This window comes from Cucurbita moschata, unplaced genomic scaffold (assembly GCF_002738365.1).
Source record: "Cucurbita moschata cultivar Rifu unplaced genomic scaffold, Cmos_1.0 Cmo_Scf00027, whole genome shotgun sequence".
In the NCBI taxonomy this organism is placed as follows: domain Eukaryota; kingdom Viridiplantae; phylum Streptophyta; class Magnoliopsida; order Cucurbitales; family Cucurbitaceae; genus Cucurbita; species Cucurbita moschata.
In genome coordinates, this window is record NW_019268543.1 from 1924839 (window position 1) to 1944368 (window position 19530).

Sequence of the window (19530 nt, forward strand, 5' to 3'; positions counted from 1 at the left end):
TTTTTTTTTTTTTTTTTTTTGTTAAACGTAAATTGTTTGACATTGTTTTTTAATTTTAGTATAAATGTTAAAACTAGTTTTATAAAGTAAGTGAAAAATAGTATTTATAAACTTAATAAAATAATATAATAAATTAGGGGAGGCTCACGATAAGAGCGTGAAGCCGCCCATAGGGGATGAAATTTGGTTCCACGGTCATAAATATGGAACGCGAAAAAAATGCAATAAGAGATTTTCTCCGCGTTTTTTTTTTGCGGTGGCCAGGTGTAACTTTTGGCTTCATCCATGACAGCTAAGCAGCCGCCGTGTATCCGCCGGCGATTAATCGCAGCACACCGACAGGTGGGAAATCCGCGTCTCATCATCGGTCAGACCGGTCTTCGTCCTCCATTCAAACACCGACATTCCAAATGCCAGATCAATTGAACATGGAATTTAATTATAATAAAATATAGAAACCCTCACCAACCAATTTCCAATTTATACTTTATTCTAAAATATTTTCAAAAAAATATTTAACTGTTTCCTCTTAAATATTTAACTATTGTTTTTTATTCATAATTAATAATACTAAAAAATTGAGGATATTATTAAAAAAAATTAAAAATATTTTTAAAAATAAATTACAAAATCAAGGTATATTTTTATTAAAGGGTCTAAATGGGCTTTTCTAGCATATTTTGTACTTTCAATTGGATCCTCGACGTGTACGGAATGTTCTAGATGCGATGCTTTTAGCATACAAAATTAGTGTTTATTTTTATGAGAATTAATGAACGGTGAGGATTCTTCGGGTAGCGTGGCGACAACTGACTAGTGACTCGCAAGTTGTTGTAAATGACGTGGCGCCAGGTGTAACATTCAGCATCCACGTGACTGCACCATTAAATTTGTTGTTTCACTTTTCAGTAAATATAGGATTTAATTCAGAAGTATATACCATTTTTCAAATTGATTTTCTTTTTCTTTTATAATTGCCTCATATTTTAAGAGTTTAAAATTAATTATTTAAAATCTTAAAAAAAGGATGGTTATTTTAAGTTAAATTAATAAAAATATTTATAAATTTTAGGTTTGTCAACTATTAAAAATTTTAAATTTTTTAAAATTATGTTAAAAAAATGTCTAAAATTTTTAAAATAGACAAGAATATAAAAATTAACAGACATGAAACTCACATATTATCTTTAAACTTTTTAATATTAGATTATAATATTATTTTGGGAAAATTTTAAAACATAGAATGCGCCAAGAATTTAAACTTAAAAGAAAACACTGAATTCAATTTGAAATAAACTAAGGTGAAGTACACGTAAAATGTAAATTAAAATATAAACTTTTATTTAACGTCTATATCACTTTTTATATATGAAACCATGGTTCAAAGCTAAACCAAATGCTCGCTCTTATTACACGAATTAAACCACTGAATCGATACTACAATTTTGCAAGAAATGCATCCTTAATGAGAAAAGTTGTTGCATTGTAGTATGTAAAGATCAATTTCAGCTGAGTGGATAATAACCAAGGATCTCATGCCATTTCAACATGGCCTGCATGCCTATGCTTGGCCACAACCGGGACTTCAATATCGTACTTAGAAGAGTCCATCTTCTCGCCTTGGCCCCAAATAGCATAGGCCTCTTCACCGTGGGCGGCCTCGTCGCCAATGGCCATGTCCTCCTCGGACATTCGGAGTGGCACGATGTATTGGAGGAGGACGCATATAAGGCTAGTGACGATAATGTTTATGAGGGTGACGAAGAGGATACCAAGGAGCTGGACGCCGAGTTGGCGGAAGCCGAGCTTGACTTGCTTTGAGTTGAAGCCGTAGAAAAGGCCAACGTACTTGTTGTAGGCGCCGTAGTAGACGAAGTTGAGGCGTGGCTCGGCGAAGATGCCGCTTAAAATGCCGCCTAGGCTGCCGGCGATGGCGTGGGTGTGGAACACGGCCATTGTGTCGTCCACCTTTTGGAGGATGGCGGATTTCTTGTGAACCACCATCATTGTGAACCATGGGATGGATCCTGATAGCAAGCCCATTATAATCGCGGCCCATCCTTGGACAACTCCTGGATTTGGGTTCACAAAATTTTACTTTGCTTCCAAAGTTAAAAAAATTTACCTAATTTAAATGAATAATTACTGAGAGAGAGAGAGAGAGAGAGAGAGGGTAAAAAAGATGGTGGGGGGTTAATAAGGGAGGGACCTGCGGCGGGGGTGATGCAAACGAGGCCGGTGATCATGCCCTGGACGGCGCCTATAACGGAGGGCTTTCGGAAGAAGATTATGTCGAAGATGAGCCAAGTGAGGAGGCTGGTGGCGGTGCAAACGTGGGTGTTTAGAACTGCCAGTGAGGCGTCGATGTTGGCGGCGTACGGGTCTCCGCCGTTGAACCCGGTCCAGCCCATCCACAGCAGCCCTGCTCCGGCCAGCATTAGAAGAATGTTGTTTGGAGGGAAGCTTTCTCTGTCTTTGGACAGCCGTGGCCCAACCTGACGGACACATTTTCCATTTCAATTTACACAGTAAAACTCATCCATTTTAATTTATAATTTAGTAAAATTATCCTTCAATTTTTTAAATGACTCTAAATTTTATATTTCGAGTTTAATAAGATCACAAAATTTTTAAAAAATTAAAAATTTATTACATTTTTTTAATTGAGATATTAACGCAAAATTAAGATTTATAAGACATTTTTTAAATTAAATAGACATAAACCAAATTTTATGACTAAACCCCTCATTTAACCTATAATTTATAAATTAAATTACAACTTTAATTCTTGTTAATGTCTAAAAAAAAATCTTAAATATAAAAAATGTCTAATAAATTATCTTTCTTAAATAATACTAACTTTTAAAATATTTTAAAAAAATATAATAATTTTAGAACGGTTAATAATTTATTTAAAAATAATTTGAGTTTTTAAAATTTTCTTTAATATCCTTAAATTTTTATAAAAATTAATTAAAAAATTATTTTAGGTTGAAAATTATTAATACCACGTTTCAAAATATACCAATTAAATTTCAAAATTAATATCAATATCCCTGAAAAGAAAAAAAAAAAAAAAAACTTTAAGTTGATTCATGGGAAGGTAATTAACCATTTGGATAGTAATTTTTAAAAAAAAATAAATGTTAGGAGTATTAATATTTTTAAAATTGAAGAGTAATTTTAAAATAATATTGAAAATTTAAGAATATTTTATAGGTTTATATATATATATATATATATATATATATATATCTATATGTTATTATGTTTGGTACCCAATATGCAGCGGTGAAGCCGGCAACGCCAGAGGACAAATGAATGACGTAGCCACCAGAGTAATCAATGAGTCCCATTTTAAAGAAAAACCCATTAGGACTCCAAATACTAAACGCCACAAACGTATACGAAAACGTAAGCCAAAGCGGCACGAACAGCATCCAAGCGTAGAAGTTCATCCGCCCAAGCAGCGCCCCTGCAATCAAAACCAGAGTAATCGCCGCAAATACGAATTGAAAGAACACCATTGTCGCCGACGGCAGCTTCCCACTAAACGCCTGTTCCAGCAGAAACTGCTGGTCCAACGCCACATTCAGCTTCCCCCAAAACGGCAGTAACTTATCCCCAAACGACAGCCGGTACCCCCACCCCACCCAACACACCAGCACGCACGCAAAGGCGTACAGCGCCATGAAGGCTGAGTTTATGGCCCATTTCTTCTTCACCGCCCCGCCGTATAGGATTATCAGACCTGGCACGCTTTGCAGCCCCACCAATGTCGCCGCCGTCATCTGCCAGGCGTTGTCGCCTTTGCTCATCCATTCCGGGTTCGCCGGATCTGGGAGGAGGTTTGATGGCAGTGGGACGATCAGGCTCATCTTTTTCCTTTGGTTTTGGGGGAAATTATTTTTGTTGATTCTGAAACCAGCTGGGGATTCGACGGCTTATAACTTGGGGGCTGCGACTTGGATTGTGACGATAAGCTGTTCGAATATGGCCTTTTATTTATTTATTTATTTTTGTCGTGGCCTTCTAATTTTTTTTTTTTTTTTTAATTTTCATAATTAATGTTGAAGATGGTTAGGAGTGAGTCCCACATTGGTTAATTTAGTAGAAGATCATAGGTTTATAAGTAAGAAATACTATTTCTATTGATATAAGGATTTTTGAGAAAGCTCAAAGCAAAGTCACGATAACTCATGCTCAAGGTGAACAATATTATATAGTCTAATTTTCAATTTTATTTATTATTTTTTTTTTTGGGTTATTATTTTTTTTTTGGGTAATTGAAGGTTCTATTTTAACCGTTGAAATTTTATAATAAATTAATAAATAAATATGGTTTAAAGTTTTATATAATAAGAAACCACTGATAATTGGGCGTGTGATCCAATTAGAAGCTTAGAAGAGGCGATGCCTTCAAAGATTTAGATAAAGAAAAGGGAAGTTGATAGAGCCATTAATGGCCAAAAACTTTGTGAATGTCGAACACTTGCATTCTCGTTATATTATTTTCCAACTTTTAGCTGTGTCTTTTTAAATTAATTAATTATTTATTTAGATTCCGTTCCATGAAGAGAGGCTCCGCTTAGCCCGATCATCCTATTCGCTCCAAGAGACAAGCATGGTTTTGTACTCAAAACAACTTCGTCATTTTTGTTGAGATAAATATTTGAAGAATATATTTTTATTTTATGATTTGATTAGTAGTATATTTTATTTTATTTTTAATATTTAATTAATTTATATTTTATTATCGGTAGGTATTAGTTGCTAGCTTGTATTCTCCTATATACACACCTTTAATCCTAATTCTATTTCTTATTTTTAACAACTTTCATGTACCCGGTAACGCTTTCAGGGTTTCTTAGAGACCGATTCAATCTGCATATATTGACTGAACGCAAAAAAGTCTTTCATTTGTAGGCGATCGTGTTTTTCAACCTGAACCCACCGTTAGTAGATATTGTTCACCTTGATCCATCACGTATCGTTGTCAGCCTCACAATTTTTAAAACACATTTACTAGCAAAAAGTTTTCACGCTCTTATAAGAAATGTTTGTTTCTATCTCCAACCGAGGTGAGATCTAACAATCCACCCACTTAAGGGACCAGCATCTTTGGTGGAGTACCGCCTGGTGCTCTGATACCATTTGTAACAACTTAAGCCCACCGCTAGTAGATATTGTCCGTTTTGATCCGTTACACGTCATCGTCAACTTCACAATTTTTAAAACCTGTCTCTAGGAGAAGTTTCTACATCCATTCTTGGTTCTTCTCTTTAACCAAGAATCGAGAAGTAGGTTGAACCCCAAAACAAGAAGACCTAGAAATGCATCCATTCATATAGATAGCTTCTTTTGTTATTCTCTATATCATTCTCTCTTATACGCTAATGAAATACATTGCTTTGAAGCAAATAACCAAAGACCTTTTCTTTCTTTCCTTAAGCCATCTCTTTTACGCTTAACAAATCCCTCCATAAAACCCTTCTAATTGTCAAATAACCCTTACAAAATTAAAAATTACAACTTTTTCCACGTTTTCCCTTCCGAAATTTGCTCAAAAGTCCTCTCGATGATTTCCGCTACTATCTCTATTAAGGTCAGCAAATCTCTACATGTTTTCATGTAAGGAAAAGAAAGAAAGAATCGTTGTATGCATATACGATTGTTATTGACCTTATCATTATAGCTATTAAGATTATATTATAAATCTCGGTTAGAAATAGAAGTATAAAAAAATTTATAAATTGTAATAACTCAAGCTCACCGTTAGCAGATATTATCCGTTTTGACTCATTATATATCGCTATTAACTTCACAATTTTAAAACACGATTTTATAAGACGCATCTATCAGGGAGAGGTTTCCATATCTTTTTAAGAAATATTTTGTTCCCCTCTACGATTTGATGTCATGTAATCATGGTCAATGTGACATTATTATGTGTGGGGACCACAAACCGATTCATTTCGTTCCGCTCTTCAATCGAGGTACCAAGTACCTCTAGATTATGTATCCATGACTGTAATGTCATGTAATCATAGTCGACCTGACATTATTATGTGTGGGGACCACAAACCAAGTTAGATAATTAACCTAATTCTATTTTTGTTCGTTCCGTTTTAAGAAAGGAACATCCAAAAAAAATAATTTTTTTTAAAATTTTTTCCTTGATTATCGAAATTTGGCCGTTATATTTGGCAAGTCCTAAATCTAAATTTGAATTTTACTATATATTTCAAAAAATTATGAAAGAAAAAAATAAATTAGAATTAGGTGGGGTGAGATAAATCAATCAAGAACAGGTTTTTGTTCATAAGGAACTGAACGACATGTCGAATCCTCTGTTCCTCTCTGGATTCCTTTTCTCCGTCTTCTTCGCCGCTCACCTCTTCCAATTCTGTCATGGAGACCTCGGCACTGCTACATTCTACACCGCTCCTTATCTACGTGAGTTCGCATTAATGTTCTTAATTTTTCGAATTTCTTCGTTTTGCGGCGGCGATGAATGAATGAATGAATGAATGAATGAAATTTGACACAGCCACCGCCTGTGCCGGAAAAGATACCTCGGCGTTTCCGGCCAACAACCTGTTTGCGGCGGCCGGAGAAGGAATATGGGAGAATGGAGCGGCATGTGGAAGACAGTACCAAGTGAGGTGCTTCTCTGCCGATGTGCCGAAGTCGTGCGTTCCAGATCAGATTATTCAGGTGACCATCGTGGATCGTGCGATTTCGACGGTGACGAAGCCGGCGAGAGGGGATACGACGATGGTGTTGTCGACGACGGCGTATAAATCCATTGTTCAAAGATCTGTGTCGCTCGTGAACATTGAATTTCGGGAGTGAGTGGTTTGGAGATTTTTTCTTTGAATTTTGGGGATTTTTTGTGGTTTTTTTTTTTAATGGAATTTTCTGTGGATTTTTGTAGGGTTTGAAATGAATGTTCATCAAGCAGAGGAAGATGAAGTCCGAAGTCCATTGTGTTCAGTTTCCGCCATTGACACACATCTAATTTCTTCTGTTCTTTTCGCCTCCTCAAATCTGAATCCCACCACAACTTACAGTCTAATTTTCTTATTAATAGTATTTTCAAAAGAAATATATATATATATATATATATGAATTCCGCACATACTTCTTATATTGTCTAATAAATATTTGAATTCCAGAGGGACGGAAATTTTATCATCCTCGTTTTCGTCACCTATTTCAATTTTTGTCGGGATTGAAATGATATTTTCCAAAATTTATAGGGTCAACATTTTATTTTCTTTAAAAAATATTTTTTTATATGATTTTTTTATTGGACAATTGAACATTATTCAACATAATTGTTAGAAATTGGAATTTAAGGTATGTAAATTAATATATGTATAAAATAAATATACAAATTAATATGGTATCTATTAACTATAATAGATTTTTTTTTATATAAATATTATCGAATTTATTAGGCACAAAATTATAAAGCTTTCCATTAGAAATAACATATTTAATAATTAATTTTTAAAATTTTAGCTAATTTAAAATTGAGTAAATACAAAATTAAAATTTTGTTAGGCATTAAATAAAAAGTTAAAATTTATTAGTTTGGCTAAAAAAAAACATGTAATTTATGAAAAAAAAAATAGAAAATTCGTGTAAATTGTGTAAGTCGCATGCATTCACATGGGCGGCCAAAAGCGAATTTGACAATGAAAGTGGTCACGTGATCGGATCATAAAATGGCAATTGCATTCGTACTCCAAAATAATAATAATAATAATAATAAAATAAAGAAAGAAAATCAAAACAAACTTTTATAAATTCTCAATTTTTATGCCTAATATATATATATATATATTTTTTTTTTTAAATGTCAAACAATATTTTTTTAAATTAACAAATTAATTAGACATAAATTAATTTATTTCATATGATAGAATATTAAAATTTCAAATTTTAGGTTTAATAGGTTAGTGATTTTTTAAAAAATTATTGAATATATTAAGAACTTAATAAACCTAAAATTAGGGTTTAGGGTTTAGACAATGGTTGAAGTTAAAGGACATATTATAGATTGAAAGTACGTGAACCTTTTAACTTATGATCGTTTAATACTTTAAAGTAAATAATGAAGTACCCTGATTACGAGACGAAGTGTTCGACTAAATTAATAGAACGTAACCTATAATATTCTGTATGTCATTCTTTTAAAAGAAGATATATTGATATTAGTTTATTTAACTTTATCGAGAGTTTGCTCGATTGGACAATTTATAATGAAAATTGTTAATGCAACAATCAATCGAATAGTAATTCGGCTCAAAGCTAAACCGACACTAGAGACTACTATTCCTATAACAGCCGGTAGACTTGTAGTTAGCTATTAGACATAAAGAATTGAATTGGACCAATGTTCTTGGTTGATCATTTAAATTGAGTTTTGAAAATAAGTTATTTAGATGATTTGCATTCAGACCTGTGAGGATGATAGCCAAAGAAAAGAGAATGAGAGGTAACATAATGTCATTGTTGTTCGAACCGAGTTCGAGTGAGAGAGATGGTCAGCATTAGAGCAATAACTATGCCATCGAGAATTTTTTGGTCTTGAACATGGCACCGAAAAGATGGGGTGGAAGAAGACTTGATATCGAGTACGATTCAACGAAACTTTATTACAATATAAAGCCAAAAAGCTTGTCTTAAGGCATGATTGATGAAGTGATTCTTACTCTATATGTAGAATATGCCAATTATGGCACAAATATTCCAAACCTTCCACATCAATTCTTGACTAATAAGAAATGGCCAGAATATCCTCAAGACAATAGTTTGGTATATAGAATGCTATTAGGTGGATCCCAGGCATTTCTACATCCGAATTATACACTAATGTGGATATATCGACAGATGGAAGAATTCAACCTATGAGATCCCAAATCGATCGGAAAAGAAAACAACACATTGTTTATAAGAGTGTGAAAACCTGTCCTTACTAGATGCGTTTTAAAAACCTTGAAGGAAAGTCTGAAAGGAAAAGTTCAAAGATGACAATATCTATTAGCAGTGGGCTTGAGCCGTTACCCAACCTCAATATTAAAGATTCATCAATCAATTATATATTTTTTTTTATAAATACATATAAAGCATTAAAAAAAACATCTATTAGATCCCTTGATATAAATTCTAAGCACTTTCTCTTTCATAATCCAACTGTGAAAGATTATCAATCACATTGTGACGGTCTCATTATCTCCCAGGAATTCGGTTGGGCACTGTTCAGACTAATTAGTAAAAGGAGTTTAACAACAGTACACCACCACCTTCAATCCCTTTCTACTAATCATGAATGCATAATTAAGTGATTGTGTAACAATGGCACTGATACCAATTGATTATCTTCACAGGAATCAATGAGTAAACACCTTCAAATCAATAAATGAATGGCTAATTCAACTCTTACCTAACCACCTAAACTTTTGAATGCCAAAAATATTCAGAACCTTTCTACTCCACAAGTATTAAAACAGTGTCCTAATCAAACAATGCCAACATTTCATATTAAGGGCAAAAGTAACCATCAATGACAAGGCAATAAATAGATTTATAACTTGTTCTAAACATCCTCAAGAAGCACACAGAAAGATTTACTCAATTACCAGATGGGACAAAATTTGCATGTCAAAAAGCCCTCTAGCTCCAACGGTATTCGATCTCGACCTGAATTGACTAACTAAATTCATAGGGAGGTAAAGGAGGGTTCAAAACAATTTTGTAGGACACAGCTCAGGAATGAACTCAAGTTGGAAGGTTACTTCTTGGTCTGAGTTTGAGTGATTAACTTGGTAAGAACATAGCAATCTGGCGGGGTAATGTTTGCGTAATAGTTCTGAATGGTTTCTGTAATCTCAAACCCGAATTTCGTATAGAATTTGATGGCGTCATCATTATTCGTCTGAACATGCAAATAGATTTCAGGAATGTTTTGCTTTGAGCAGAGATCAAGAACGTGATTTAACAGTTTACTACCTGCATAAAACCAAGAACATAAAAAAAAACAACCAACTAAAAGAATGAAGACTTCTCATTTCAATTGAAAGCTTTTACAGAATATATATGTATACACACACACATATATGGGCCCTTTGACCCACTACGATACTTATATTTGCACGCCTTGTGCCAGTACGTTATTTTATTATTCGGTTATTCTAGTCACGATTACTAGCAAATGTCAAATAACCTAGGGAACAATGATCTGACATTGCTAACAGATATTAGAAGATCTCCTAAAAGATGGTAAAATGCTTGGAGAATACCATAAAAGGAGTTCTTTCAGATCAGTGCCAACCAAGATCAGGACGGCCATCCAGTTAATTGGAAAATGGCTGGCCTCTTTTGGCGGCCTAGTTATAGGACTTTGAAAGAAAGGAACAACGCTCTCCTAGTTAAGTGGAGGAGGAGATTACTAATGAGGAAAATGCTCTTGGAGGGTTTAGCAGTAAATATGGACTTGAACAGAAAGATTTTTTATGGAAGATCCAGAACTGCAATATAGGATACTAACAATAAACAAGCAGTAATTACAGTAGTTGGAATGACAACAGTTGTAACAGGGATTTGCATCTGGGAAGAAATCTATTTATTTTGCAAAGAAATTTGAATGTTGAATCCTTCTTAAAGAAAAAGTGAAATCAGTGAGTCTCAGATCTTCACAGATGGACGGTTCAGCCCTGAGATAAAATTGAGAACTTTGAAGTTAAGTCAACTTTGTGAACAGTTCTCAATGTCACAAAAGTTGAAGATACTTTCAGCTAATCAGATCTGTAAAGGAAAAATCCCAAAGAATGAAATATTCCATTGGTGGCCTACTGCCTAGCCGGCCCATCCCCTAAAACACTTGCAGTCTGGGACCCTAAGAAGAAGAAACTCTAGATCATCTATTTTTGCATTGCCTTCTACTGCTAGAGGATTCTCTCTTCAGTTTAGAATTTTGAAATACCTTCTTTGTTTTTTTTCCAGATAAGCTTGAATTTTGGCTTCCTTAACCTCTCTTTAGTTGGTGGCTGTAAGATTGTATCAAAGCTAAAGTGCATCAAAACTGTACAATTAGAGATTTCTAATGGAATCTTTGGCTAGGAAGAAACGGAAGGATGGTTCAAGATAGAGAAAAACCTCAGGAACCTTTCAGTGAACTTTGTACAATATATTGCATGAAGTTGGAGAGCCCTTCACAAGAAGCTGTTTTGTGATTACGGTTATGTATATATATATATATATATATATATATATTAATTCGGATGGAAGCTGCATATCAACATACGATAAGCCTTTTCACGATACGGGTTTTCTCTTCATTGGCCATAAGGTTGACACCTCTTTTCTTTTCTGTTTTTAATATACCCTATCTCCTATTTAAAAAAAAAGAATCTCATAAGAGATTTGAAGTCGATACTTACCGATGCCTAGTCCACGGTACGGTGCTAGAACACCCAAGGTCATGATGTAGACACGAACAGATCCATGTTCTTTCTTCTCAAGGCGACATGCAATGGAACCAACACATATATCACTGTAGTATGCTGCAAAATCAATAGAAATACATTGTTTTAGCCTTTTGAAATACTACTAATACATTCATTGTACTGAGATAGATGAAGTAATTATTAACCAACACTGATTCAGCTTTTAAGTATGGCACAAGAATAACAGGATAGTTTTACCTTTTTTTTTTAATGAAAAACAGGATAATCTTATTTCTGAAGATACATTCAACCTTTAAGAATAAACTGGATTAGGCATGCTGCAGCCTGCGGGTCTACTAGCCATCAAACTACTGAAATACCAAGCCAGAGATTTCAAAAGGGAAACAGATTGTTCTTTCTCCTAGTTTATTTTTTGCATAAACATGCAAGTTTGCAACGAGTCTAAATTGGAAATGCACAATGCAAATGATGGGCCGTGGGAGAAGCATTGTCAAAACGATAGACAAAGAAAGTGAATGAAGATAATGCAATTAGAGTGGAGATTGTTTCAGAAATCATTCATATCAAACTCCGAGTGTAATAATCAACTGTAATAGTGAAAGAATATGAGGATCATTCCAATTATCTTTGAAGAAAGATCAAAACATCCATTCCAACAAGACCTCCATTTAGGAAAGTAGCTGGAAACAGGAGAAATACAATGACGAAGAAACTGAAAAATGGATATCCAATGAACCAAAAGTTCTTAGTGGTTCCGCATGATCAAACCAGCAAGAGAGAAAAATAAACAAATAAATAGACAAAACCCGCAATTAGAAACAAATCAAGGACAGAACCCCTTCCACACAATAAAAGAAACAAAAATTTACACCGCATGATCACAACAGCAATCAAAATCATAGTCCATCCACCGGACAGCTTCAATGATCTGAAAAAAAAAAAACTACCCACAGTGGCCAATGGGTTATTTTTCCTCCTCCAATAGTTTCCTCTTATCCCTTTCGCATAACGAACACTAATTAGGATAGAAATTCAAAATCCTGTACTATATATAATGTCGCAAAGAGCAACTGAACAGAAAAACGAATGCCAAATCCACAGTTCAAAGTGTTCTTAGGAATCCAAAAGCCACCAACTAATCGAACTAAAATCAAATAATCAATGCTAGAAACCCCACAAACATTCTTCTCTATTCCCAAATAGCTAGTAGCTAAATCCAAAAAGATCATTGGCTGAATCGGACGAGAAACAACAAGAATGGATGAAGAGAGAAACGACGGAGAAGGAAAGAAGAGAAAATGAAGTGGATAGAAGAAGCATGAGACCTAGCTTAGTGAAGTCGCCGGAGGCAAGGACATCGGCGTAATACTTCTCGTTATAGCGAACAGGGAAGAGGGCTGTATTGAGCTTCTTGAGCTGCATCAAGTTCTTATCCCTCACTTCGTCGAGCGAAATTAGTACTTCGCGCCCCGCCACCATTGCTTTTCAATGAAGAAAAACAAAAGAAGAAGGAAGTTTCAGAGGGAGAGAGACGCACAGAAATTTCTTTGGCGGAGACGAAGTAAAACCGCTCGATCGTATCAATTGGAAATGGTAATAAAACTAGAAATCGTCCCTCCTTCTCCGATACGGTCAATTGGGCCTTCACCCAAACGTTTATTGGTGGGCCTTCACCCCAAACGATTATTGGTGGGCCTTCGCCCAAACGTTTATTGGTGGGCCTTCACCCAAACGTTTATTTCGGCCCATTTGCTCCCCAAGCAAAACTTTCATATATTCTTGTCCTAACTCCGTCCAATATTGTCAACTGTCCTCCAACGTTGTCAACTGTCCGGTTTAATTAACGTAGAGAAATCTTTCTTCATTTTCACTCTCCTCTTCATTTTCACTCTCCTTTTAGAGAAATCTTTCTTCATTTTCACTCTCGTATTGAAATAAACGTTTAAATTTACTGTAATTCACTCTCGTTTCTTCATTTTCACTCTTGTTTTATATTTAAACATTAAATTTTTACACCGACCAAAATAAAACATTTAAATTTACTGTAATTCACTCTTGTTTTCGCTCTCATTTAATTATTAAAAGTTCTGTAAGTTACTGTAATTCACTCAATTACTGTAAATCAAACGCGTTTAAATTTGAAGTTTTAGTAATTTAGCCATGCATAAATAATAATTATTTCAAGTATTTTTTAACAATAATTTTTTTTATAAAATTACTCTCGTTTGAATATAATCTTTATTTATTTATATTTTATACTCCTCAATTTCAAACCCGAAGTACGATTATCGGATTTGGATAGATAATCGAATCGCCACGTGACTTTGATGAAGTTCTCTCTCAACCTTAAATATTGTTTTTTCGAATAAGTTCTCTCTCAACCTTTTTTAAGGGCTTCTAGAAGGAAATTGTGACGTATTTAACTATCTCTAGATATTCTGTTCATTGTGCTTGGAGAGTAGTTTTTTATTTCACTTAGAATCCGCTACTCACGCATTGTGCTCTACGAGCTTCCAAAGAAAATGATCAACTGGATTTGGTATACCAATCAACCAGAGTCACAGCTCAGAAGTAGTTGCTTGCCCAAATGAGCTTATGATGTAGACCTTTATTCGAGTAAAGCTCTATACAATAATCTTTTAGTTTGTGTCAGTTGACCCGAGTGAGCAAAACAAATGTAGGGTAACCCGGTGACAATTAGAGTACAAGATAGTAAGGAGATGCACAAACAAATAGAAAAGGTTTGTGTGAAATCCCACTATCAGTTGAGGAGAACGAAACATTCTTTATATGGGTGTGGAAACCTTTCCTTAGTAGACGCATTTTAAAAACCTTGAGGGAAAGTTCAAGAAGACAATATCTACTAACGGTGGGCTTGGACTGTTAGAGTTGGGTTCTTGAGACTATAAGAGTCATTAAAGAAACAAAAGAGTCTTTCATCAATGTTATATATGATAGAAATCCATTGGAACAACTAGGTTGGGACAATGTTGTACTAGTATGTGACGCAGCTCATCTCACAACTCCTCACGACTCGAGAATATCGATCCATTCGGCTGCCTATCTGCTTGAAAAGTCCCGCATTCTAGGTACAAGGATAGGCTAAAGCAATGTTGGGTTCTGCATGACTGCAGGCCCTTCAAGCTGAGGGTAGCTACACCAGAGAACTGCCTAGAACTCCAACAGAAAAACATTCCTTTCTTCAATGATATTTCCTCAATTGATTGATACGACCAGGAAGTCTACATGGTCAAGAAAGTCCAAAAGGCCAAAGCTTAAATGCATTCATAACTTAGAAGACATTCATTACATCGTAAGATTTCGGGTCGGAAGTGTCTCTCGGGTCGCATTTAATTGTACTCAATACATTGTAAGGATAAAAAGCCTAATAACTTCCCTATATAACAGAATTCATCTTCAAATCCACATAACCAAATGTGAATTCTGTCTCAAGTTCTAAATTACACAGCAGCTACACAGATGTTGCATCAATTCAATTATAAGGAAGCCATGTTACAAACAACTGATTGGATTGGATCTAGCTAAAAAGATCAAGAGATGATTTTCAATTGGGAGAGTATTATCCAGTAAAGAAACGATGAATATCAAGACTATCATTGGATCAAAAAAGATTCATGAAACGAAGACAGGCAGATTTTGCAGGAAAATACGTTATACACGTCGGGAAAGGAAGCAATCCTACTACATTGGCTTCCTCCTGTGAATTATTGAATATTTCCAGTGTTTTCAAAGAACCAGAACAGAATGATTGAAAAAGAAGGCAACAGGAGAAATATTTAAAACCAACATCAGAATGATTGAAATGGTTCTCCAAGGGAAGATGAATGATGCTCAGATAATTAAAAGATGCATATACACTTCCCACTCTAGATTATACAAGAATATCATATATCTATTGAAGAGGGAAACTGCAGAGCTTAAGAGTAGAAAAACAAGTTACCCTGGCTCCATTATGATTGAACTTCAACATTTCGTGTTTGAAATCCGAGAGGCAGATCATCAACCTGTCTTTGCAGGCCAAGAGGCTTGAGCTGACATAATTATCCCGACGATCACTCCGAACAACCCAAGTGCACTGCCAAAGATCTCGATTACTAGAATCTTCACGAAGAGGGAGGAGTTTTGGGCATCTGATAATGCACAGCTGCTTCCAATGATTCCCACACACAGCCTTCAAACAAAGCATCAGAAGAGATTCAAAAACAAACAATCAAAATAAGAAGTAAAAGAATCTTAAAGTGCCTAATTTAAGAGTTTTTATTGAAAATAAAAGTAAAGGGGAGGCCATCAAACCCGCAGACAAGGTTAGCAAAGCCAACTATGATTCCAGATGCAAAAATTGCATATCCTGCTCTTAGAGACTCGGGGGCATAGATTTGAGATGCTGACACACTCTCTAACTTGGTCTGTAAGATAATCGCAACAATAACACCGTATATAGCAACAGCTTCACAGAAAATTACGCTGAAAGAACACAACATTCAAGTTGTTATAATCGAAGTAATCACCAGAAAAATGTAGCTTAATGCTTAACGTCGGCAATGAAACTTGTTGGATCATTCGAGCTGGTAGAGGCAGACGCTAGAAGGAATTTACACTTACATTCAACAATTTTTTTCCCCAAAAAACACTAGACTCGTGCTCAATTATGTTCTAATAGATTCAAAACTAAAATAAAGTCATAAAACCTTACGAGTTTAATCGTTCTCGGCTGTATCAATCCAATAATTAAGCAATAAGAATCCCAAATTCTATATCCCGACCCGACCATCTTAAAAGTAGCAATCGATTCAATAGGAAAATGAACAATTCATCAACTAAGGGTCTTCACCTAATCAAGTTCTTGGAAGTAATACGAGGAGCTTTGATCGCCGCACCAATCAAACTGCTTCCCGTGATGTAAATCCCCCTACCAAATTCGCAACACCGCAAGGAAATTATCAAAATAAACATTCATCAGGAGAAACACAAAGAGTACGTAACAAGATAGGTTCAGGACAGCACCAGGCTGCACCGAGGACAGAAACGCCGATGGCGATGGCGATGCCAACGGCAGAGAAGGTGTACGGAGAGATGTTGATGAGAGCACGAGACCAGGAGCTAGAGCGTGCAACCAAGACGGCGCTCGACATGGTTATCTATCAATCTCCGATCTTAATTCTGAGATCGTCGCAGTTATTTACTCAGATGACTTCGATTTGATCTGAAATCCGCCGGTCTGAACCCTGGAGGAAGAGAGTTCCTGATCTGAAAATTGTGGAGATCTACGGATGAGTATCGAGAAACGTCCACGCGCGCGTGGGAAAGTTAAAAAAGTTTTATACGGGGACAGTATAGTAATTGCAGACATGATTTCATGGCTTCCATTTAAAAATTTTGGTAAAATCATAAATTTATTCCTATTAAATACATATCTTAATTTTATAATATTTCTTTTTTTTTTCATTTTTTATTTTGTGTTCAATATTCTCTATCATTTTTAAAATATTAAACTTCTAATTTTATTATTAAAATATTAAAAATTTACAAACCTATTATACATTTCAAAATTTAAAATTTGCAAACCTATTTAAGAAATTGTAAAATCCAAAAATTTACTAGACCAGACTAAATTTAATTTAACTTAATGTTTTTATGTTTTTATTGACAAAAATGTCCCTACATTTTGTTTATTAAGATGATTTATATTTTTAATAGAAATTATATTAAAAAAAATGATAATATACTTCTAAAAAAAATATTAAATAAGGAGAAAAAAAAAAGGTTATTCGATGGAACTCGATTTTTCATTGAGAAAAAAAAAACGTCCACGCGCGCGTGGGAAAGTTAAATTCGGGGGTAGTATAGTAATTTCTAACATGATTTCATCGCTTTCATTTAAAAATTTTGGTAAAATCTTAAGTTTATTCCTATTAATTACATATTTTAATTTTATAATATCTTAAATTTTTTAAAAAAATTTTAATTTTGGAGTCCTAATAGACTCGAGATTTAAAATTTGTGTACGTATTGTATTTAAAAAAAAAAAATTAAAGTCTAAAAATTTATTAGACAAAATTCAATCCTAAACTTTAGGATTTATTACAATAAATTTATATTTTAATATAAATTATATTGAAAAATAAAAATAATTTATCACCAAATTATTTTTTAAATAATATATTAAGTAAAGAAACAAATTATTGGAGGGAACTCGAGGCTGCAAATTCTTCACCGAAAATCATAATTCGATTATTGTAAAGATGAATAGAAAATTTTACACGAATGAAGATTAAAATAGGAGGTAGAGACACGACGGGAAAAGCTTCCCCGTCCCCACCTACAAAAGATTCAACGATCAATATATTTATATACTTTCATTTATTATATGGTTGGTCTATATATGGAAAATATGTGCCCATAATTAATGGCCGAGCTTGGTAGTTGGCTACTAGATGGTATTTCATATAAAGATTGTGAGTTAAAAGAAAAATTATTTTCCAAGGTAGGTCACGAGTAGGTGAAATGAGACCCATTAATTTCGAGAAAATATTATTAGCCTAAATTCTATACTTTTTAAAATTAAAAATCAGAGAGACCAAATAAACACAAATTTTAATTTTCATAGATTAAACTCCTAATTTAATCCTAATTTAAATGATAATTTGAAGAAAAATGGAATAAATATTATTAAAATTTTGGATTAGCATGGCATTAATAAAGGATATAATGGGCAATGTTTCTAACGTGGTTTCATTATGATAATAAAGGTCTCCTAAGAACTCACGCTATAATCGGCGCCGCGCAAATCAATTCAATGTGGCCGTCGTTTCTCAGCCTCGTATCCTTGTACGGCGGCTATCTCCGCCGCTGCTTCACCGCCGCGGGCCTTACGCAGCAAGCCATCGACATCGACGCCGAAACGACTCTTTCCTTTTGGGGCCCTAAGCCCAGTAAATCCAACGCGAAACCCTCCCTCCTCCTCCTCCACGGCTTCGGCCCGATGGCGATTTGGCAATGGCGTCCACAAGTCCAATTCCTCGCCGATGATTTCGACGTCTACGTTCCCGACCTCGTCTTCTTCGGCGATTCGACGACCAAATCGGCGGAGAGGACTGAGGTTTTTCAGGCGATCTCGATCGGAAAGCTTCTGGAGAAGATCGGAGTGAAGAAATACTCGGTGATGGGAACGAGCTACGGCGGATTTGTGGCGTATCATATGGCGAGGATTTGGCCGGAGAGGATCGAGAAAGTTGTAATCGCGAGCTCCGGCGTTAATATGAGACGGAAAGATAACGATGCGATGTTGAAAAGAGCTAACGTGGAGAATATCGATGAATTTTTGCTGCCGATGACGGCGGAACAGTTACGGACGTTAATGAAGCTTGCTGTATTCAAGGGAGTGGGCAGACGGATGCCGGACTTCTTCTTGAACGATTTCATCCATGTAAGGACAAAATTCGTTTATATTATTTTATTATTATTTATTTATTTTCTTTTAAATATTTCTTTAATCTATTTATTTGTTTATTCTTTTTCTGTCATAAAAATATTATTAAAATTTAATAAGATATTTTATATATTTAAATAAAAAAAACGAAAGGATTAATTATATTTATCAATTATTCGGATAAATAATTATATAAATATAATTTATGATTTGGCTAGAATGTTTTCGTAACGTAATGGAATTACGAAGATATCGTGAACGCTTGGAATAACATACCAGTCAGCCAATTTAGTTTATCTTTTTAATCACGAGAAATCATAGTAATTTTATATTTCAAGATATTATTTAAAAGTGAGACGGTGGTAAATAATTGTTGGTAAGAAAAACCATCCCATTATTTTTTCAATAATTTAAAGCTTTATTATTTATTAGGTGACGTCTGGTTTGACCTTTAAAAAAAGACAAAATAAACAAAAAATAAATAAATATAAATATTGCAAATTGTGTATGGTGTTAAATTGTTTTGACTTTTTTTTTTTTTTTTTTTTTTTTTTTTTTTTTTTTTTTTTTTTTTTTTTTTTTTTTTTTTTTTTTTTTTTTTTT

General features: G+C 34.4%; 5 protein-coding genes across 6 annotated transcripts in view; 2 read left to right on the top strand and 3 right to left on the bottom strand.

The window, feature by feature from the left end:
• Window positions 1-1324: 1324 nt before the first annotated feature.
• On the bottom strand, window positions 1325-3951 carry LOC111462995 (ammonium transporter 3 member 1-like). Its single transcript, XM_023106824.1, has 3 exons — window positions 3279-3951; window positions 2210-2495; window positions 1325-2072 (listed from the first exon to the last, which is right to left on the bottom strand). The coding sequence occupies exons 1-3, from the start codon at window positions 3876-3878 to the stop codon at window positions 1534-1536; spliced, it is 1425 nt and encodes a 474-aa protein (XP_022962592.1). The 5' UTR covers window positions 3879-3951; the 3' UTR covers window positions 1325-1533.
• A 1567-nt stretch (window positions 3952-5518) lies between these two features.
• LOC111462996 (EG45-like domain containing protein) lies at window positions 5519-7141 on the top strand. Of its 2 annotated transcripts, XM_023106826.1 has the most exons (4): window positions 5527-5605; window positions 6293-6456; window positions 6551-6851; window positions 6938-7141. In XM_023106826.1, exons 2-4 carry the CDS (start codon window positions 6339-6341, stop codon window positions 6942-6944), a joined length of 426 nt encoding a protein of 141 aa, XP_022962594.1. In that variant the 5' UTR covers window positions 5527-5605; window positions 6293-6338; the 3' UTR covers window positions 6945-7141. The 2 variants fall into 2 exon arrangements, with proteins under 2 accessions (XP_022962593.1, XP_022962594.1); XM_023106825.1 differs by having other exon boundaries at window positions 5519-6456.
• A 2385-nt stretch (window positions 7142-9526) lies between these two features.
• On the bottom strand, window positions 9527-13056 carry LOC111462371 (N-alpha-acetyltransferase 50-like). The gene is made up of 3 exons (XM_023105905.1): window positions 12803-13056; window positions 11451-11573; window positions 9527-10020 (listed from the first exon to the last, which is right to left on the bottom strand). Exons 1-3 carry the CDS (start codon window positions 12954-12956, stop codon window positions 9803-9805), a joined length of 495 nt encoding a protein of 164 aa, XP_022961673.1. The 5' UTR covers window positions 12957-13056; the 3' UTR covers window positions 9527-9802.
• Window positions 13057-15113: 2057 nt separating this feature from the next.
• On the bottom strand, window positions 15114-16778 carry LOC111462909 (V-type proton ATPase subunit c''1-like). The gene is made up of 4 exons (XM_023106720.1): window positions 16503-16778; window positions 16330-16407; window positions 15792-15962; window positions 15114-15669 (listed from the first exon to the last, which is right to left on the bottom strand). Exons 1-4 carry the CDS (start codon window positions 16628-16630, stop codon window positions 15498-15500), a joined length of 549 nt encoding a protein of 182 aa, XP_022962488.1. The 5' UTR covers window positions 16631-16778; the 3' UTR covers window positions 15114-15497.
• Window positions 16779-18187: 1409 nt separating this feature from the next.
• The window catches only part of LOC111462697 (epoxide hydrolase 4-like), a 2402-nt gene continuing 1059 nt past the window's right edge, over window positions 18188-19530 (top strand). Inside the window, exon 1 of the mRNA XM_023106395.1 lies at window positions 18188-18924. Within this exon, the coding sequence (XP_022962163.1) occupies window positions 18214-18924 (711 nt within the window). The 5' untranslated portion in view covers window positions 18188-18213. The remainder of the gene's footprint in view (window positions 18925-19530) is intronic.

Excerpts from the sequence above, each read along its gene's own strand:
- LOC111462371 (XM_023105905.1), bottom strand. The coding sequence starts at position 12,956 with ATGGTGGCGGGGCGCGAAGTACTAATTTCGCTCGACGAAGTGAGGGAT. Across the intron at positions 11,574-12,802 it reads CGGCGACTTCACTAAGCTAG|CATACTACAGTGATATATGT; the intron begins GTCTCATGCTTC and ends TTGATTTTGCAG. Across the intron at positions 10,021-11,450 it reads GTACCGTGGACTAGGCATCG|GTAGTAAACTGTTAAATCAC; the intron begins GTAAGTATCGAC and ends GGTTTTATGCAG.
- LOC111462996 (XM_023106825.1), top strand. The coding sequence starts at position 6,339 with ATGTCGAATCCTCTGTTCCTCTCTGGATTCCTTTTCTCCGTCTTCTTC. Across the intron at positions 6,457-6,550 it reads CTACACCGCTCCTTATCTAC|CCACCGCCTGTGCCGGAAAA; the intron begins GTGAGTTCGCAT and ends AATTTGACACAG.
- LOC111462909 (XM_023106720.1), bottom strand. The coding sequence starts at position 16,630 with ATGTCGAGCGCCGTCTTGGTTGCACGCTCTAGCTCCTGGTCTCGTGCT. Across the intron at positions 15,963-16,329 it reads ACTTCCAAGAACTTGATTAG|CGTAATTTTCTGTGAAGCTG; the intron begins GTGAAGACCCTT and ends GTGTTCTTTCAG. Across the intron at positions 15,670-15,791 it reads TTTGCTAACCTTGTCTGCGG|GCTGTGTGTGGGAATCATTG; the intron begins GTTTGATGGCCT and ends CTTTGTTTGAAG.
- LOC111462995 (XM_023106824.1), bottom strand. The coding sequence starts at position 3,878 with ATGAGCCTGATCGTCCCACTGCCATCAAACCTCCTCCCAGATCCGGCG. Across the intron at positions 2,496-3,278 it reads GCTTCACCGCTGCATATTGG|GTTGGGCCACGGCTGTCCAA; the intron begins GTACCAAACATA and ends TGTGTCCGTCAG. Across the intron at positions 2,073-2,209 it reads TTGCATCACCCCCGCCGCAG|GAGTTGTCCAAGGATGGGCC; the intron begins GTCCCTCCCTTA and ends ACCCAAATCCAG.